Source organism: Falco biarmicus, chromosome 3 (assembly GCF_023638135.1).
Source record: "Falco biarmicus isolate bFalBia1 chromosome 3, bFalBia1.pri, whole genome shotgun sequence".
Lineage (NCBI taxonomy): Eukaryota > Metazoa > Chordata > Aves > Falconiformes > Falconidae > Falco > Falco biarmicus.
In genome coordinates this window covers 81,804,139-81,823,612 of record NC_079290.1, presented here as the reverse complement: position 1 = coordinate 81,823,612, position 19,474 = coordinate 81,804,139, and the positions used below count along the sequence as shown (strand labels likewise).

Genomic DNA, 19,474 nt, shown 5'->3' with positions numbered 1-19,474 from the left:
GATAGATCCATTGCATCACTGCAAAACATGGTGCAATTTTACCCAGAGGCCTGTTTCCCTCACAAAGCTGACTGATGTATGTGTGAAAAGCTACCCTGACAAGTGCAACTGCCATGATAAAACTTAATAGCACACAACAGGCTGGGGCATTCTCATTATAAAATTATTAATTTAAATTAACAGGTGTTTGCTAGAAGTGTTTTTCCCAAACAGACTGTAAAAACTCTGCAGTAGGCATTCAGGATTTCTTGCCTGCTGAAAGAATACAGGTTCATGACAAGCCATTTTTCCCACTATCATCATTCCTCAAAAAGGCAACATGCTGCTGAACCACAATTAAAACTGTTGAAGTGGCAGCTGTTACAGTTGTTCTGAATGAAAAGTTGACCATGACCCAGCAGCAGCAGAGGAACACAAATAAGTAGCCCCTGCTCCTGTTAGTCTTTGTTCTAACGGCGAACATAGGACATTACATACTTTGTTTTACATAATTAAGAATCTATCACTAGACAAATATATCTTGTGACTTTTAATAATTTCTTTGAATCCATTTTGTCAAGTTCACGTATATCTAGGTTATTCTAATACAACCTTACTACTACAGTCCTCATTTGGAATAATGAAATTGCTGGTACAAAAGCCTTGGTCAACCCCTACAAGTTATAGCAAGGATTATTAACAGGAAAAAAGTATTCAAGCAAGACAGTGCAAACCATATTTTATTAGTAAGGGATTCCTGGGAAAGATGTAGGCAATCTGAATAGAAGTGTCTCTGTTAAAAATTGCTACAGATATTATACAATAGCAAGCATACGTGTTTTCTCCTTCTGGAATCAGCAGAACAGAGTTCATTTTCATACAATGTATTTTCAAGAACAAAATTTCAGTATCAAATATTTTCAAATAGAGAAATTCTGTCAAGGCTGCTTAAAGGGGAAGGGAGCACGAGTGAAGTATGACAAATAAATGGGATATTGTTTAAACAAAAGGTGGTTCTAGCATTTGACCAAGCTGATCATACGCTTTTCACCAGTGTACCTTGGCCTTGAAATGCAAGAATCAGAAACAGTTAGGTTGGAAAAGCCCCTTAAGATCATTGAGTCCAACTGTTAATCTAGCACTGCCAAGCCCACCACTAAACCACGTCCCTAAGTGCCACATCTACGCAGCTTTAAACACCTCCAGGGATGGCGACTCCATCACTTCCCTGGGCAGCCTGTTCCAATGCTTGACAACCCTTTTGGTAAAGAAATTTTTCCTAATATCTAATCTGAACCTCCTCTGGTGCAACCTGAGTCCATTTCCTCTCATCCTCTCACTTTTTACTTGGGAGAAGAGTGTGATTGACACTCACCTTTACAACTACCTCCTTTTAGGTAGCTGTAAAGCACAGTAAGGTTTCCCCAGAGCCTCCTTTTCTCCAGACTAAAGAACCCCAGTTCCCTCAGCTGCTCCTCATAATATTCTCTAATGAACATCCTCAAATTCTGTACTTAAGGTTCCAGCAGTATAAGAAAATAAAATATGAACACACAAAGAACAGAAATCTCCTCTTTTTCTTTTTTTAATAATCCAGTTAACTGAAATTCCTAAAGGCACTGACATTCACACTTTATAGACCTTTACTTTTCCTTTTCTGTAACAACAGAAAGAACACTGATAAGCTGTCAGAGCATCAAGTTTCAGACCCCTATCCTGCTATAGGTAAGCCATAAATTAACTTTATGTGAGCAAACCAGCTGAACTTTTATCATGATAAATATTTAGAAGCATAGCACAAGAGCATAACTGAGGCATCAGTACAGATTTTCTGTAAACTATGATAAATACTACTGACTACAGAGAGCTACAGCTCTTGAATATAAGGAGACATACTGAACACTATGCATTCTTTCCTATTGTTTACTATTAAGAGAAGATTTGCCTTTTCATAAAAGGCCGAAAAATGTAAAAGGAGGTGGTGGATTACAGACTGAAGTGCTGCAGCCAGATTTTTTTTTTTACTGGTTGGTTGTCCCATTAGTGATTTTTTAACAAATATTCCTAAAGACAAGATATTAATTCACCATAAGCTATGCAGGTATTTAAACACCTAGAGGAGGCAGTGCTCTTTGAACAGTGTATTTTTTTCCCCTAAAACAATTTTGATAGCTGGATGATTTTGATATCAAGATTTAAAAAACTGCCATGGGCATGTGGGAGGGTTTGGGAGCATCTCAATATACAAGACTAGTTTCTAAAATTCTCTTCAGAATATGCTTTAAGTGGTCCTATTGAACTTTTATTGTCTACTAACTCCACTTTAGCATTGAAGAGTAAAACATCCTCCCCACTATCCTCTCCCCAGGGAACTTTATGACTGAGTGTTCATCAAAACAGCTAGGATCAAATGTCAAATTACAGCATGATAACTAAAACAACAGGAGAAGCTTCACTAAAGGAAGGATGCAAACACTAAAGAAATTATTAAACTATTTCAGAATCAAGTAAGGTGTCAAAGGAACGGGTATTCCTATGTTCTCCCAAAGCTGTTCTGTTTGAATATTGGCTGAGAGCAGGATCAATCATCCCAGTGAACATAAGGAGCAACCAGCAGTTGCTGGTTAGTTAGTATGGTAAGTTATCATCACTGCAGGACTGTCAGTTTCTCTCTCCGCCTTCCTTTAACTAATTCAGTCAATAACAGATTTTTTTGTTACACTTACACTACTGAATAAATCCTTACTGATAGCCAAGACTTCAGTGAAGAAAGTACTGTATAAACATGGCAGGAAGAAGAAGAGGACAAAACAACTGTTAAGCAGAAGCTTGGGTCACAAAGTCCTTTTTTTCACAGCTCATTTCCAAAATGTGCTTTTTTTAACTAATATCTAAGATATTAAAGGTTAAGTTCACCAGATGCATTACTTTGATTACTACAGAAGAGTAACTCAACAGCGAAGACAGAATTTTGAGCTTTAGACAAAGCTTACTGCGATACCATACAGGAAAAGTCTGCATCTGGCAAACATATTACCAATTTGTTCGGAAAAACATAACCCAACATAGAAGGTGTAAACAGATCAGAAGACACTTGGTAAAAGTTTGATTTCCGAAGTATATTAACAGCAGTTTCGGCATTTTTTTTGTTTGCTTTTGTAGTGGTTTTTGGTTTTTTTAATTATTATTCTTTGGTTCTTGGTTTGGGGTTTTGTCTGTGTTTGGGTTTTTTTTTTTTTTATTTTCTGTAGAATTAATTTCTTAGATTTCTTTTCTCAGCAATTCCAAAAAACTCTTTAATATCACAAGCAGCAAAGGACACAGATGTGCCTGAAACTCCAAAGTCAGTATGCTTGGGATCCTATTAAGTTTTTGAAACTCTTCTGGAGTCCTTCGGGACAAAAATGTAATGGTATGAGAGCTGACATTAATAAAAATAAGCAGCACAGATTCCAGACTTTTGGATTACAAAAATCATCTAAACCATTATCAACAGGAGAAGGAAGACACTTTTTTTTAAACAGAATAGTAAGAGAATTTTGTAAAAATCTTAAGGTGTTTCTTCTTTATATAGTAAGTTAGAAGACTTACACAATTGTTAACAGTGTTACACTGGCCTAAGTATCCCAAATAAAGAATGCCTTCCAAAAATAGTGTTGAGTGAGAAAACACATTGAATATTGAGATCGTTATCAGATGGTTATCAAGTTTGAGAGGTAGACAACAATCTTAATCTATTATTTGGGAAAGGTAGCACTACAACTCTTTATGTAAATGGCATTAAGTATTATCTATACAGTGTCCATACCTGCGTAAGAGCGCAAAGAGGAGGAACAACACTGTTTCTCACTTAACAGCAACTACATTCATCTAATGTCCTTGGTCTGCACCCAGTTCTCCTGGAAATGCAGATGGGGGGAAGAAAAGATTAGGAAGGCAAGGAAAAAAAAAAAAGTAAACCCTATTTGTGTATGCAGGCAAATAACAGGCAGAACACACTACTCAGATTGCAGGGAGGATGATTTGGTTCACAGCATGATCCTCAGGACAGCGTGTCTAGATCAAGTGGACCTGCAGAGAAGGAAGTACCAGAAATCCTACACAGAAGGTTCCATGATGTGAATTCAAATACACTGCCTAACATGTATTTATGATGATGCTCCACTGCTGGAAAAGCATTTCTGTTCCTATTCACTGTGTCCATTAGATTCTGGGTTTACATTAAAAAGAAAAGTAGTAACTAATAGCAGCACTGAGGCAAAGGCTTTGTCACAGCAATGATCAGACTATGTTGTTAACCTGTAAAGTATTATCTGTTACAGAAAGCATCAATTTCAAAAACAGTATTAAAAACACAGCTCAGTACACAAAAGGGATCACAATTTTTCGGCCCTTTGGGTAGTCTTCAAATTTCTCAAGGTACCATCTGAAAAGCAAAGACAGAAATCCAATGAGTATTGAGTCTTAAAAATGCTGGCAAGGTAATTAAGTAATTGTACAATGTGTTCAATTTAATCCATGTATTTTCTGGATACAAACTGAAAAAATGCCTTTAGAACCTACTCTGGATGGAAAACTGCCATTTACCACACTCATGCTAATGACATCTAATCACCAACTACGAACGAAACAGTTACTGCTGCCAGCAGTGGGAAATCAAACCAACGGATGTGGTGAAAGCAGACAGGAAAGGAATAGCCTGTTTTTTCAAAATGTATGTTGTTATGCATCCTGACTATTCGCATTTTAGCAGTCAAGGGGAAAAAATAATATAAAAAAAACATCCAAGGGGCTAACATATCAAATTGTACAATGACTTCACATGGAAGCGGGGGATACTCCACATACTGGGATGACAGTCACTGTTCTAGATAGAAACATCTTCAGTTCCAGTCGGGATTTGGATAATCAAACTTAACATGGCAAACATTACACTAACCTTACTGCTAATCCCCCTCAAAGACCACCACTGCTTTCAAATTAGACAATGTTAAGAGAATAAATGCATAGCACTACCAAATATTATTTGTCTGGTCACCTTATAAAACAATTTTACTCCCATTTTCAAGTATTTATTCCTCTGCTTCTTTAAAATAAAAAAAAGAATGAACTTCATCCGGGCTCCTCCAAGGTACAGGTATTCATATTATTAATTAGCTAACTGCAAGAATAAAGCTGGAATAAGCAGAGAACAAAACATAAAATGCATGCTAACCTGCAGCTGTGGAATATCAGCATTACAGTATTTATCCTTTTCAGTCCTTTATCTAAGTTTTTCAAACTAAACACACTACACCAAAATTATTTCTTCACTTACACAGATTTGTTAGCGTGTTTCGGGTTTTTTGTTTAGTGGGTTTTTTCTGTACCCCTCTTCCATTTTTATGCATTTTTTCTTTAGTGCAAATTACTTCCTTTAATGAAGTTTAGTTTTTTCATAATGCTTTCTAAGTCCAGAGTTCTGAAAGAGTGCTGTCAAGGCTTAACATAGACAGGAACCAGCAATGGAATTTGAGCCTGAAGAACAATATACAAGGAGAGGCTGAGGAACCTGGCATTGCTTAGTCTGGTGAGGAAGGGACTAAGGGGCACTGTTACTGCTGCCTACGGGTACTGGAAGGGGAGACAATGGAGCAAAACTATGAATGAAATGCAAAGTCTTGTAGCTGGAACGCAATGGCCTCACGCAGAAGTGGAGACCAGGGACTGACTGGCTAGCTAGCAGCTCTACACAAAAGGACAGACATCCTGGTGAACATTTTGAACATGAGTCAGTAATGGGTCTGTGCAACGATGAAGGCTAACTGCATACTGGCCTGCCTACAAGTATAGAGCATCAGTTCAAGGGAAGTGCTTATTCTGTGCTATTCAGCAGTTGAGAGCCTGCATCTGCCTTACTGCCTCCAGCTCTTGGCCTCCTGTGCAATAAAGATGTCCACAAGCTGGAGAAGAATCCAGCAGATGGTCATTAAGACAACTGCATAGCTGGAACATATGAGAAGTTGAGGGACCTAGGCTTGTTCAGCCTGGAAAAGTTAAGAGGCAGATCTGACTGCAGTCTTCCACTGCCTACAGTGGTGTCGGAGAGAAGGCAGAACCATACCCCTCCTGGGAGCACACAGCAAGTGGACAAGTGGCAGGGGATAAAAGTTGCAACATGGAAAAAATCCAGCTGGACATAAGGAAAAAAAAAACCTCTTCCCCATGGGAATGAGAAAATTCCTGTCCCAGTGCTTTGCCAGAGATGTGCTGAGGCCTCCACCCCTGGAGATAGACACTCAGCACTCAACTGGATGAGGCCCTGGGCAACCAGGTATAGCCTTGCGGTTAGCCCTGGTTGGAGCAGGTCACACCAGATGACTGCACAACCTTCAGATGCTACTCCCAACCCAAGATATCCTGTGACTCTTCTCAGTAATAGCTGGTGGTAAAACAAGGAAAGATGGTCACAGGCAACAGGCTTGGATGGTTCAGGTTGGATAGTAGGAAAAACTTGTTCACTGGTAGGGTAATGCAGACCTGGAACACACTACAAACAAGGTGCAGGAAAACCTCTGTTTCTGGAGGTTTTCAAGACTCCACTAGACAGAGCCATGGCCACCCTGACAGACTGTTAGCAGTTGCATTTTTTTCAACTTACTTCCTCCATATATTCATGTTTATTTGCTTTTATACCCCTAAGTTTCAGCACAAGAATCTAAGCAGGAAACTGAAAGTAACTAGATTAAGATTAAGGTGATCAAATTCTTCTAAACATGCTATTCCTTAAAGGCAATTCTTTCAAGAAACAAGTTTTCTCAAATTATGATCCTTCTGTCTTCTGTAACTTCAAATTTTAGTATTATAGAAACAAGTTTGAGCTGCAAGGGGAAGTATAGTGTATTATCAATTAAAACAATTTTCCCAAACTTTTCTATAATCTTTACAGATCCAGAATGAACTATGGTCATTTAAACATTATTTTGACTACCTCATTGTACACACTGTGTGTTTATGCTCAGTATTCTCCCATTGAAATTCTGCAGTGCTTGATGCTACTCAAAGTATTCTCTATCATATTCTCCACTACAGTAGCAGCCTCACAAGACTTGCTGTGCAACATCCCTATGGAATGAGGCATAATTTGTTGAATGGAAATGAAGTGTACAGAAATTATAAGACACAAACACTTACTGATGGTGTTGTTTTGCCCTTGAACCCAAGATGAAAAGTGTACACAGTGCAAATGCAAGGCTTTCAATGGTGCAGCAGGCAAGGGCAAACCCAAACCATTCCAGGATCTCTCCAAAAAAGTTGGCTCCACTGACATACTCAAACATTCCTCCTGAAAGCAGGACAGAGTAATTTTAAAAGCACCTTAATCTAGGAGATGTGCAATGCTATCTTTCACTGTAAGTCAAATAAGAGCTGTATCACTAATGTCCGATTTTTAAATCCAGTTTTTCAGTTCAAGCTATTCTATGAAGCATTACTTAATACCTCATTTATAGACAGACCTTCCCCAGCGTCATTTTGCCTCTTCAAATCATGAAAGAAAAGCAGATTTATCAGCATCAGAAGTGAGTTCATGCCTCTAAATAATTACTGATATCAAACTAGCTCTTTGATCATAAACTAAACCTTTCTTAAATCCTGTAAAAATAGAAAATATGCTCCCCTTCAAGAGTCCCAGAAAATATTCATAGGGTTAGTTAACATACATAATTTAATTAATTTAATTCTTTAAATTCTTAGTTAATTTACAGTTCCAAAGTTATCCTCTAGTTTAAAATGTGTTGCCCTTTTGTTCCCCTCCACTTTCAGGTCTACTGCTTTGGCCCTGACACTCCATGAAAGAAGTAATTGGCAGTCCACATTAAATGTATTTTACAGCCAATTATGCATGAACAATCAGTACTCACCTGCTGGGAATTTTATAAAGTAAGAACTTTCACCCTAATTCCAAAGTTAGTGTAAAAACTGGTAACATCTTGGTATGTGCTTTAGCAGCAGGCCTAAACAAACAAGTATTTGCCAAGTGTAATAAAAGACATGCTTTGACTTTGCTTTAATTTACTTCACCTTCGTGACAAAAGCAGAATTCTAGCACTTAAACTGGATAATCCATATCAACAACATCAACTCCTCCTGATCATGCAGCAAATATCTTATTTCCTTCAGAATTTTTTTGTACACTGAACATAATACAGTATGTTCATGTTCTTTTACTCATGGGCACTTGGATTTGCATCTGTTAAAAGTTACCTTTCCTGGTGACGAATAAGTCCACTGCCTTATATACCTAGTTCTACCAGTTTTATTAAGAAATCTCACTAAAAACTAAGAAAGCAACAGCTAAAGGAAAACACTTAGATAAACAGCAGAATTCAGAGGTAAGCTATTATTTTTACGCTCTCACCGAGTGTAATATACCTAGAAGAATCTAACATTTCCAGAAGTGTCAATAAACTTTAACACTTCAATAGGCTCCTTAAGAAGTCCTTTCATATTCTTCATTTTCCCAGGAAGGCCAGAATTTATAGTGCCTGACTTCCTTTGGGTTTCTGTCCTCTTTTCCCCATGTATCTCTTATGGCAGTAGCTGCTCTCCAGTTACCTAAGATCCCTCCCTCTTCATATGTGGGACAGCTTAAGATGGGCCAGCCACACATAGTTGCTGAGTACTTTCTGCCTTCCCTTCCTGCCCCCGCACTGGGATGATAATTCAGGTCATCTTTCTCCACCTACCTGCTGAGTCTCATAAAAGTTGTGGGATGCTATGTTACATTTTTAACACTTTCTAAAAATGCAGCCAAAGTTGGTCAAGAAATCAAATGACTTGCACAAGCCACATGATATCATGAAATAGATCCCTTACAATACTTGGCTTAAGGGCGAGGGGAGGGGGGAAGTGTTTCCCACGCTATGAAATCACTTCTCTGAATAGACCACTACTATTTCCAGTTTCCCCTTGTATCACAAATTACTATCTTCCCTAAAAAAACCCAAGCTTTAAAAGGTCATCTTTACACAGAATCATTTTAGGTTGGAAGGGACCTCCTGAGATCACCTAGTCCAACCCCCTTGGCTCAAGCAGTGTCAGCTAGAGCAGGTTACCCAGGACCATGTCCAGTCCAGTTGTGAGTATCTCTGCAGATGGAGACTCCACAATTCCTCTGAGCAACCTGTTCCAGTTTTTGCTGTGAGGGTAGTCAAACACTGTGTTCAGATATGATTTCAGGTCTTCTGAATTTTTTGCCCAGTGACTCTGCTCTTGTCACCAGGCGCCACTGAGAAGAGCCTGGCTCCCTCCTCTTCATTCTCTCCCATCAAGTACTTATACACATTGATAAGAACTCGCTGAACCTTCTCGTCTCCAGGCTGAACAGTCCCAGCTCTCTCCACCTCTCCTCATGAGAGATATTTTATTGCTACAGAAATTTCTGTAACATTTTTACTCACCTCTTGGTATCTTGTAACCAGTTTCTCCTGGCTTTCTCAGATTTCTGAGAATATGATCAGAATGAATATTGATTGCCATGCCCATCAGCCACCCTATAAAACCTGAAGAGAAATATTTAAAATACTATCTTTAGTATACTGAGCCAAAGTGCTTGTTCAGAAAACAAACCACAGTCATATATCACGTTAGGCACGTTATCTCAAAGCAGTAGTAATGCAAGCAGCTTAAGCAATTCTGGTGACATCCTGCACAATCCCAGTCCCACACTGAGCTCTTAAGTCAGCAGAGTTCACAGTAATTAACAGGTTTGTAGATAAGAATATACTCACAGTACTATCCCTGTGTTGCTAGACTTATATAAATGTATCCATGTGCATATATACAGATGTAATGTGTCTATTTCCCTAACTTCCACATAGAAAAACAAATACACCAAAATCTTAAACAGCCAAAGAAACAGCCAATCTCATTCCTGCCAGAGGGACACATCTTAGTTCCCTTTTTTTTTTTGTACTGAAAATATACCAGAGTTTCCACAGCAGACTTCCATGCAATAAAAGGAATAATAGAATTGGAAGGAATTCACACACTATTTACTTATGTCATTCAACAAAATGGTTTCATGATTTATACCAGGCTTTCACAGAAACTGAAATTATTGTTGCATTCTACATCCTTATATCTTGTTGCCATAACTGTATGGGATAAATCAAAAAGGAATTTAGGATTGAAATTCAGTATTTTCACCCTTCCATTCTCAGTCTTTGGCTACATGTTACCTATGTAAATCTTCCTCTGAAGGCAGTGTTCCTTGTTACTATGAGCAGACAAGATTCAGGTTGTCAGGGTAGATCCATTATATTGTTTTGAAACCACTTCTAAAGTTATCAATTTTTATTTAAATTACCAAGAAAATGCCAATGATGCTCTTCTAGAACATGCCAGATATAGAAAGTTTTGCTTTTTTGCACCCATCACTCAAGTCTTTCAGATGGCTTGCTCTCAATTCAGAGAAATCCAGTAGTACGACCATCTCAGCAAAGACATGAAGTAGACATCCAGAGGTATAAGGCCATCTTGCAAGTTGTCAGAGCATACTTTACCAAAACTTAAGCCAATTTCAAAGGGAAGCTGCAGATGTAAGTGGATCTTGCCTCTCAAACAAGTTATTAGATAGACAGCTTTCTTCTCTCAGCCCTTTGTGGGCTGTGTTTACTTTAAAGGACTTAGCTGTCTGCTTCCACATGGATCAGGAGGAAATAAGTGACTGCTCTGCATAGAAATAGAGGTTTCTGCATGAAAGCTTTCTCCATATTTACCTATATAAATAAAAACATTGTTCAATTAGCTTCTTACAATCTGCTGACATTAAAAAACTAGTAGCAGAATTTAGTTCTGCAGAAAAAGCACGTTTCTTAACTTTTTGTTTATACAGCACAGTGCCAGAAGCTTCAATTAGCAATCAAGGTGTGTATATGCCACAAAGTGTTTTCCACAGGAAATCTACCATAATACTTTCAACTATATAATCAATGTAATTATACCATCATGAGACAGATTAGATCAACGTAATGAGGATTTTACAAACCAATTCATGTAATGACAGCATTCCAAAACTGAGAGAATAATTCAAATGCTGTCGAATTCTGCTTTGAGGAAGAGGTAATTTTTAACTTCTTTTCCCTGCAAAAGAGATCTTTATCCCAATAGAGAATATTGGATCCCCACTGCATCCAGCAACAAAAATAGTCTCTCAGCATTAGTAATTATGTATCAGTTTGCAAATTGCCAGAGAAGATTGAGACTACCTTGGAAAACAAGGGATGTTATTCATACAACTAAATAAGCAAGTTATGTCTATCCATAAGACCATTTGAAAGGAAATTTCTGAACAGATTAATGCTACTTAAATATAAACAATGTTTCTACTAATTTACTTCAGTATTGGCATGAAGAAAAATCTATCCTGAAAGGTAGTAGCAGTTCTAGAAAGAACACTAAATTTCCTCCTGAGGAAATCAGAGACCCTTTGATTTCCCTGAAATGCCACCGTAGTTTTGGACAATGTTAGTGTACTCTAAATTGGTGTCTGTTTGTAAAATATATATGAGCTACTAAGAACTTTCCAGATAATGCAAAAAAGACCGGAGCTTGCTTTAGGAGTGCCCAATTACTACATAAGATCAGTTGATTCTGTGCATTTTTACTCCTCTTACTTGAAAACTACCACATGTCAGAAGAAAACAAATCTCTCTTCATGGACAACAAGCTGATGAACATGGGCTATTTTCACAGCACTCCTCTTCAATTTGAAGACCCACTTCCCTGTGCCTGTTCTCTCCGGGCATTGTACTTCACTGTCCTCATCCTCAGATTCCCACCATGGCAGAGTCCCAGGACTGCACTCTACAAAGCCAAGAGCTGGTTACGCACCATGACCTGCATGACTTGGCTTCCACCACAGGGAAACAGATATGTAAACAGGGAGGGAGCCACAGGATGCACCACACGACGTAGATGACCTCATGAGGCTATTAAACTCAACAGGCTTTTTTCCTTCATCAGGATAAAACTGGAGATTAAGTCCTGGGTTTGTACCAGAACATTTGCATAAGAAGGACAGTAACTAGGTCTGTATTACCAAACAAACTAGTGCAACAGAAAAGCACAGGTGCGCTGTTGCACCAGTGTCCTCTTTACCCTGGCCCATATAAAAATCTCATGCAAAATGAGCCTGCTCTTGTTCTGCAGGCTCTTTCAGAGTGACAGTATGGGAACTGCTGTCTGGCTGACCTCCCCACTCTGGGTTTCGAAAATACATAGTGCCAGATGCTGTATAGAAACATCAGGAGGCCAGTTTCTACAGCTGCACTGAAGGTGCCTGGTAGACACCTCAGGTGAACCAGTGCCTCATGTCATACTGTGTAGTTAGTCATTCCAAGAAGGCACAGAATCATTTGGATCATCCAGACGCCTGTAGATATTAGGAGAGATACTGACTAACCCCCATCCCTCCATCACAAGACCATATCCAGATGGAGACAATGCCCATGCTCCCTCCATGTCTGTTCCGTGTAGAAAGCAGAAATGCCACGTGTGCCTGGTTGCCTGACTGACAGATTAAGTGCTTCACGCAACAGACTAGGTTCTGATGTTCCATCACCTGCACCTTCCGAGTTATAGGTACTTCTCTGCTTTGCACAGCCTCTGCGAAGAAAAGTGGTTTGATGCACAGAAGGGTTAGCCATCAACATTAGGAGAAAGTAGTTGAATGGGGATTTAAAGGAGTAAGAAAAGACATACAACATATTGCCAAGAGATTGATGAAGCTAAAGCAAGCAAAGGAAGGAGTTTCCAGTTAGAGATGCAGACAGATTAGGAAAAAACACAAGGGTGAAACATGCAGGTACTCTTGGTAAGTTCACAAGCTTTTTATTAGCACATACATGTAAGGTACACGCTGCAAGATGATGAAGTTGTTCTCACATTGGTTTGCAAGCTTATGGTTTTATCAACCATTGTACTGCGTTTGAAACTGAACATTTCCATTTCTTCTGAAAACGGAAGAGTTCAGTGTTCTGAACTAAATCAATACTGTCCAGAGAAACCATGAAAGAACCACATCAAAACTGTATTGCTGCTCCAAATTAATTGCTAGTGTAGATATAAGTTATTACTTTCCCAGAATTAACTCCTAAACATCTGAAAACAGTCAATCTGTATAACTAAGGTTCCACAGACCAAATGCATCCATTGTTTGAACACACACACCCACACACCCATGATGGTTAATCAGCCTAATTTCTCCAAATTTCTGTTTTCACTGCAAATTTATCTCCTTTCAGCTTCCAACTACTGAACTTCGTTTGGCTGCTACTTGTAGACACTCTCCCATTTCCCTTCCATATATAACTTCATATAGATTGAAGAAATATCTTGCTAGCCCTCAGCAAATATGCTTTCTTACTATTGTTATTTTCTAGTCTTCTACTCAATTATTTTTTATTTTAGTCACTTCAAACAGAGGCTTAAAGGCACTGCCAGATGTTTCTGAAGAACTAGAACATAACAGTCCAGTTGTTCAGGGAGCATCCAGTATACAATAAAGCACTTCTGCATTTCAGATGACCAAAGCTACAAGCATAAATTGCAGATATTTGGAGGTACCTAGCTGGGATAAATACCAAATAGCAATTATATCTATCCACTATGTTCCAATTACGTTGATGTCCACTACAAAACAAAAATAAAAAAGCCCAAAAGATATTCTAGTTACAGGAATAAAGGAAACAAGTCTTAGGTTTGCCTGTTTCATAGCCACACCAAACTTTATGGAAAGATTTGTGTAATAACAGTGTCAAAAAAGCCAGTGAGTGATACTATTGAAATGGTTGCTATGTATACCAAGAACCTTTCTTAGTTTTCAGGATAACTTTTATAAGTCAAAGTATTGCTTTAAATCATCATGAAAGCAACACTCTGCTTATGATTAGCAGTACTGGAAAAAAATACATTTAAGTAGATATTGCAAACTAGCATTGGGGGGGGGGCGCGGTGGGGAGAGGAAAACCACAACCCACAATGCAAAACTTAAACGCAAGCCAGACTAATTCATACACGGAAGTATTCATAACTGAAGGTATGAACCTAACCATTTTCATTTATCCCTTTCAGAAATGCTTGAAAATAAAAAAACAAAACAAAACACAAAAAAACCTAGAACACCCAAGGAAACCTGAGCAACATTCTTATTACCTTAATTTAAGATCTTTCAGTAAGAAGGAATTGATGTATGGCTCCTGACTCATTACTTGTTTACAACACTGTATTGAGATATTTTTTGATTTAGATGCTAAATTAGGACACTGGAAACAAAGTTTGCATTGCATCAAAGTCTTAAATTTTGATCAACAGATCATTTAAGAAGTTTTTTGTTGGATCAAAGTTTAAGGAGACTGGAATTTCAAAAGTATATCCAATTTCCCAGTGCCCACTGAAGTCATTCCCTTGTACTTTCAATTTTTCCATTTTTAGAGCACAAGCAGTACTGCCTCCTAATCTTGGCAGGCAAGAATCTATTTCAATTTAAATTTCTTCAGTCTTACATTCATGACAGCATTTAGCACAGTGGCCCTCTATTGTCATCTGCTATAACACCATAATACAGATAAAAACTTATTCTTGCTGTAAAAGGCTTAGGAAATCTGGAAGAAACACTAACTTTCTCTGGCTCCAGAATAACAACAAGAATTGTACTGGGTGTGCTGGGTTTGGCTGGGATAGAGGTAATTGTCTTCATAGTAGCTAGTATGGGGCTGTGTATAGGACTTGTGATGAAAATACCACGGATAATGCAGAGATGTTTTCGTTACTGCTGAGCTGTGCTCACACAGAGCCAAAGCCTTTTCTGCTCCTCACCCACCAGCAAGCAGGCTGGGGCAGGGGGGACAAGAAGCTGGGAGGGGACACAGTTGGGACAGCTGAGCCCAACTGACCGAAGGGATATTCCATACCACGACACCGTGCTCAGCATATAAAGCCGAGAGAAGAAGGAAGGGGTGGGGGAATGTTCAGAGTGATGGCGTTTGTCTGCCCAGCTGCTACACATGTTGGAGCTCTGCTGTCCTGGGGATGGCCGAGCACCTGCCTGCCCATGGGAAGCGGTGAATGAATTCCTTGCTTTGCTTGCGTGGACGGCTTTTGCTTTACCTACTAAACCGTCTTTATCTCAGCCCATGAGTTCTCACTTTTCCAATTCTCTCCCTCATCCCATTGGAGCGAAGCAAGCAAGCAGCTGCATAGTGCTCAGTTGCCAGCTGGGGTTAAACCCCGACATTGGTTCAGATCAGGGATCTACACAGCTCAGTATTATACCTTTGACTGACAAGGCCAAACATTCTGGTTTGTCTTCAGATCAAAGTGATCTTTCAGTAAAGATTTCCTTGGGAAAGGATACTATGTTTTTGACAGTAGGCAGAAGTAGATGCCTACAAAACAAAAGAATAGAGCAAAGACAATAATTTGTCACTTAATCTTAGCTTTTTAATCCATAAGCATGGTTTCAAGTATAAATGTAACCTCACTTCCCAATAGAGGTGAATGTTCAATCCCTCCATGCCCTTCCTTGTAGGGCAGTTTTGTTCTTGGACAAAGCCCAGTCCTATCACAAGGGTGGGTGGGTTGGTGTCTGTGTGCACGCACATGTAAATATCCCAACATCAAAGACTTTTGGCACCAGAAGTGTTATCTTGGTATTTAGCAGCTACCCTTACTGGATTTTTACTCCATTAATTTGTTCACTTCTGTTTGACCGCATACAAACCTGCAGTACATATGACATCAAGAAACAAGGGATTTCCATTTAATCTACATGTAATGTGGATAACCTGCTTTGTTCTAAACCGGTATGCGGCTGGTTCCATTTAAAGCCTCATGGTTTAACCCCAGCCAGCAACCAAGCCCCACACTTGAGAATCTGAAAGTAATGTAAAACTCATGGGTCGAGATAAGAACGATTTAATCAGTAAAGCAAAAGCCTCACACACATGCAAAGCAAAGCAAGGAATTCATTCATCACTTCCCATGGGCAGGCAGGTGTTCGGCCATCCCCAGGACAGCAGGGCTCCACCACGCGTAACAGTTACTTGGGCAGACAAACGCCATAATGCCAAATGTTCTCCTCTTCCTTCTTCTTCCCCCAGTTTATATACTCAGCATGATGTCATATGACATGGAATATCCCTTTGGCTAGCTTGGGTCACCTGTCCTGGCTGTGTCCCCTCCATCCCTCTCGCTGGCAGGGCCCAAGGAACTGAAAAGTCCTTGATTTAGTATAAACATCACCCAGCAACAACTGAAAGCATCAGTGTCCTATCAACTTGTTCTCACATCAGAGCCAAAACACAGCACTGTATTAACTACTAAGAAGGAAATTAACTCTATCCCAGCTGTAACCAGGACAGGCTTTAAGCTCCTATACCCCCAAAAAAAAAATGCATGACCCATATTTACTTTGGTGTTAATGAATAAAGATGATAGTCAGCTCATCCAGCACTGACATTGTGGGAAGTGTGAGTTCACAGTTCTAAAATAAAAAAAAGGTTAAAAGGCTTACAGCTACAGCAAACAAGATAATTAATGATGGCAAAAGCTATAAAATAGGATTGAAGAGACCATAAGATTACAGTAAAAAATAAAAAGCTGTGAAGACAAAGGAAAATTACACCTAATGTTCTCATAACATGTTTTAACTCACCTGTGATGAAACATGGATCTTTTAACCAGCCTGAAGGGTATTTTGCGTAGTTGCTCAAGCTGCGGCCTTGCAAGTATCCATTGTAAACACAGAACAGAAGCGCTAGCACAAAAGTGAAAAACGGTGTTGGTTTTCCTTCCCGAATCAGAAGAGGAAATATGAGTGCCCTATAGCAAATAAGAAAAGAAAAAATTGTTGCATTAACAAACAGAAAAGATACTTTTGATGTCCTAAACTGTAATCCGTATTCCAAATTATCCTGCTCACCAAATTGTCAGTGGAGTTTTTGATCCCAGTTCAAAGGTTATGCTTGCTTTAACACCTAAATGTTGATTTTGCTGCCTCATCAGAATGACAAGATCAGTCCTCTCTCCCCTATGACACAAGTTTTGAACTTCATATCCAAGGCAATTACTTTGACCAGAGTAGCAAAGGCAGCTGAGGTTAAGCACAGTATATTTTTGTCTTCCTTTGTTCCTAAACCCTCAGTAGTATCACCAGGGTTTCTGGTATGAGCCAGCTCTCGCAATCTCTACTCCAAATGCACCAGCACTTCCAGGAGGAAAGTCAGTCCCCTTGAAATTAACCTAATTGAGCTCAGTTTCCTCCTTGCCTTAAAAGTCACTTAAAAACATTAATTGCTTTGTCTTGATAATCTTGGTCTTCCCTATGACACCTGTGCAAGATGCGATAAATCTACAACTGCCATACCATCTGGGAAAGGAATCTCAATCACTTTTCCCAGGGGATTACATGAGTAAATAAACAAGCTCCAAACAAGAAAAACAGGTGAAGGTTTTTATGGTCTTTCTGGTGTAACTAGCCAACTCCCAATCACCTATTGATTTTATTACAATCTATAACAATACAGGCACAGGACTACTGAAGCCTGAGCATTCTTCCATGTATTTTCCAGCTAACCGAGGACTACTGCTTTAGAGGAGCCTTTCCAAAGGAAACAAAACCGTAACAGCTTTCAAGAAAGAGTGATAAATTCATTAACATGATTATTTAAAGCCCGCTACATTACAGTAAACAGAATTGGATAAGAGAGGTCTACTTCCAGTCTGCATTCACCTTCAGAACAGTCGCTCAGTCTGGCAACAGCAATAAGCAGCTGGAAAAAAGGAACCGCAGTACAGCTCTGCTTTCTGTACAAACCTTCACCTCACATTTCTAGCTTTTGCCCAGACATCAAAGATGAGTTAATCACCAAAGCTGATCTCTTTACTCTCAAGAGTGGAAAAAGAGGGAGTAAAGACACACTCCTGAGTTTGGCAAAGCCTGTCAGCCACCAGGCCAGCCATATGTTGCGTCTCTCTTGGCTGTGAGGACGTGGAATATTCACGGTCAAAAGCAACAGCCTCTTGCAACAAACACTGAAAGACAACCGTATCACCTGCCACACACCCCGCTTAAAATTAGCCAGACAAATCTCCCTCTGCTGTATTAGTATGGTGGCAAAATACCTGTGGAGTATTGCCAGAGACCTGAAGGCAACAGCAAAACCGTATCTGAGCTGCAGCTAAACGCCTTCTCCCAAGTAGTTTTACGAAATACCATTGACTACAGGGCAACGCGGGACACTCTGCTTAAGCTTCACTAGTATTTTAGTGAACATCCTGAACTGGAACGGACCCACAAAGATCATTGAGTCCAACTCACGAAACAAGCCCTGCGTTGAAAAAACATCATTGGAAGGAAAATATCTACTGTTTCACAACTTTAAAATAAGAATTATAGAACCATGGAGATAACAGAGGTAATCACAGGACAGAATCATAAAATCACGGGGATAACCGGCTTGTGGTGGCCAAGCATTCATAGCGACGTCGCTTTTTGACCCTTTAGCATCACCACTTCCTATCATATTAAAACTATATCTGCATCCAGCGCTGAACTCCCCATATTGGGACACGGTGTCCTTTAAAACTACCTGGTCAAGTCATTGCTTAAAGGGAGGCCACCGCCAAGAGCTGCAGCAACGGGGCAGGACGGTGCACCCCGCCGGGAGCGCGCCCCGTGCCCCCCCGCCTGTGACACGGCCGACAGTCACCGCAGCAGCGCCGCAAGCACCGGCACGGAGCTCCCTGACTCAAGGGGCACAAAAGGCTCCACCGGTTATTGCATTCCTTAAAAAACATTAGTTTGCATCGGAATTTCAGTTCCTGCAGCCAGAAAGCAGTAGCCGGGCGCGTCCATCAAGACGGACCCCGACCCGCGCTTCGCCCGCCCCCCGCCACCCCCCACCCCCCGGGCGGGCCCGAGCAGGAGCACCCGAGGGCGGCCCCCGCCCCGGCCGAAGGGCCGCACCTGTGTGCGTAGTGCACGGCGAAGCAGCCCAGCAGCAGGCGGTTGGGCCAGGCGGCGGCGACCGCCCCGCCGCAGGCGGCCAGCCCCAGGGGGACGAGGAGGGAGGGCAGCTCCTGCAGCGCCCAGGCGGGGCGGGCGGGCAGCAGCCAGCCGAAGCGCCGCGAGGAGTACCGGCCGTAGGGCATGGGGATGAAGCAGAGCAGCACGGCGGAGGCGGCGCCCAGGGCCACCAGCCCGTAGGAGAGGAGCTCCAGCAGCCGCTGCTCCTCCGGGCCCGACACCCGCCGCCAGAACTCGCACGCGTTGCCGGCCCCCATCCCCCGCCACCTGCACGAGCTCGCCCGCGCCGCGGTGCTTCCATTCACCGGCCGGCGGGAGCCACGCCCACCGGCACCGCGAACCAATCGGCGCGGGGGTGGGCGTGGCCTACACCGCCCCCTCCCGCCCCCGGCCGGCGGTTGGTGGGGCCGCTGCGTGCGGGAGGGG

The 19,474-nt window shown here is 40.9% G+C and overlaps 1 protein-coding gene across 1 annotated transcript; it reads right to left on the bottom strand.

Annotated features, from left to right (window-relative positions):
• Positions 1 to 701: 701 nt before the first annotated feature.
• Positions 702 to 19,348, bottom strand: SRD5A1 (steroid 5 alpha-reductase 1). The gene is made up of 5 exons (XM_056333055.1): positions 18,989 to 19,348; positions 16,676 to 16,842; positions 9,420 to 9,521; positions 7,153 to 7,303; positions 702 to 4,405 (listed from the first exon to the last, which is right to left on the bottom strand). Exons 1-5 carry the CDS (start codon positions 19,303 to 19,305, stop codon positions 4,339 to 4,341), a joined length of 804 nt encoding a protein of 267 aa, XP_056189030.1. The 5' UTR covers positions 19,306 to 19,348; the 3' UTR covers positions 702 to 4,338.
• Between the last annotated feature and the right edge of the window lie 126 nt (positions 19,349 to 19,474).

Coding starts and splice junctions, on each gene's coding strand:
- SRD5A1 (XM_056333055.1), bottom strand. CDS start 19,305: ATGGGGGCCGGCAACGCGTGCGAGTTCTGGCGGCGGGTGTCGGGCCCG. Junction 16,843..18,988: donor GCCGTGCACTACGCACACAG/GTGCGGCCCTTC, acceptor TATTTGCTATAG/GGCACTCATATTTCCTCTTC. Junction 7,304..9,419: donor TGGTTACAAGATACCAAGAG/GTGAGTAAAAAT, acceptor TCCTGCTTTCAG/GAGGAATGTTTGAGTATGTC.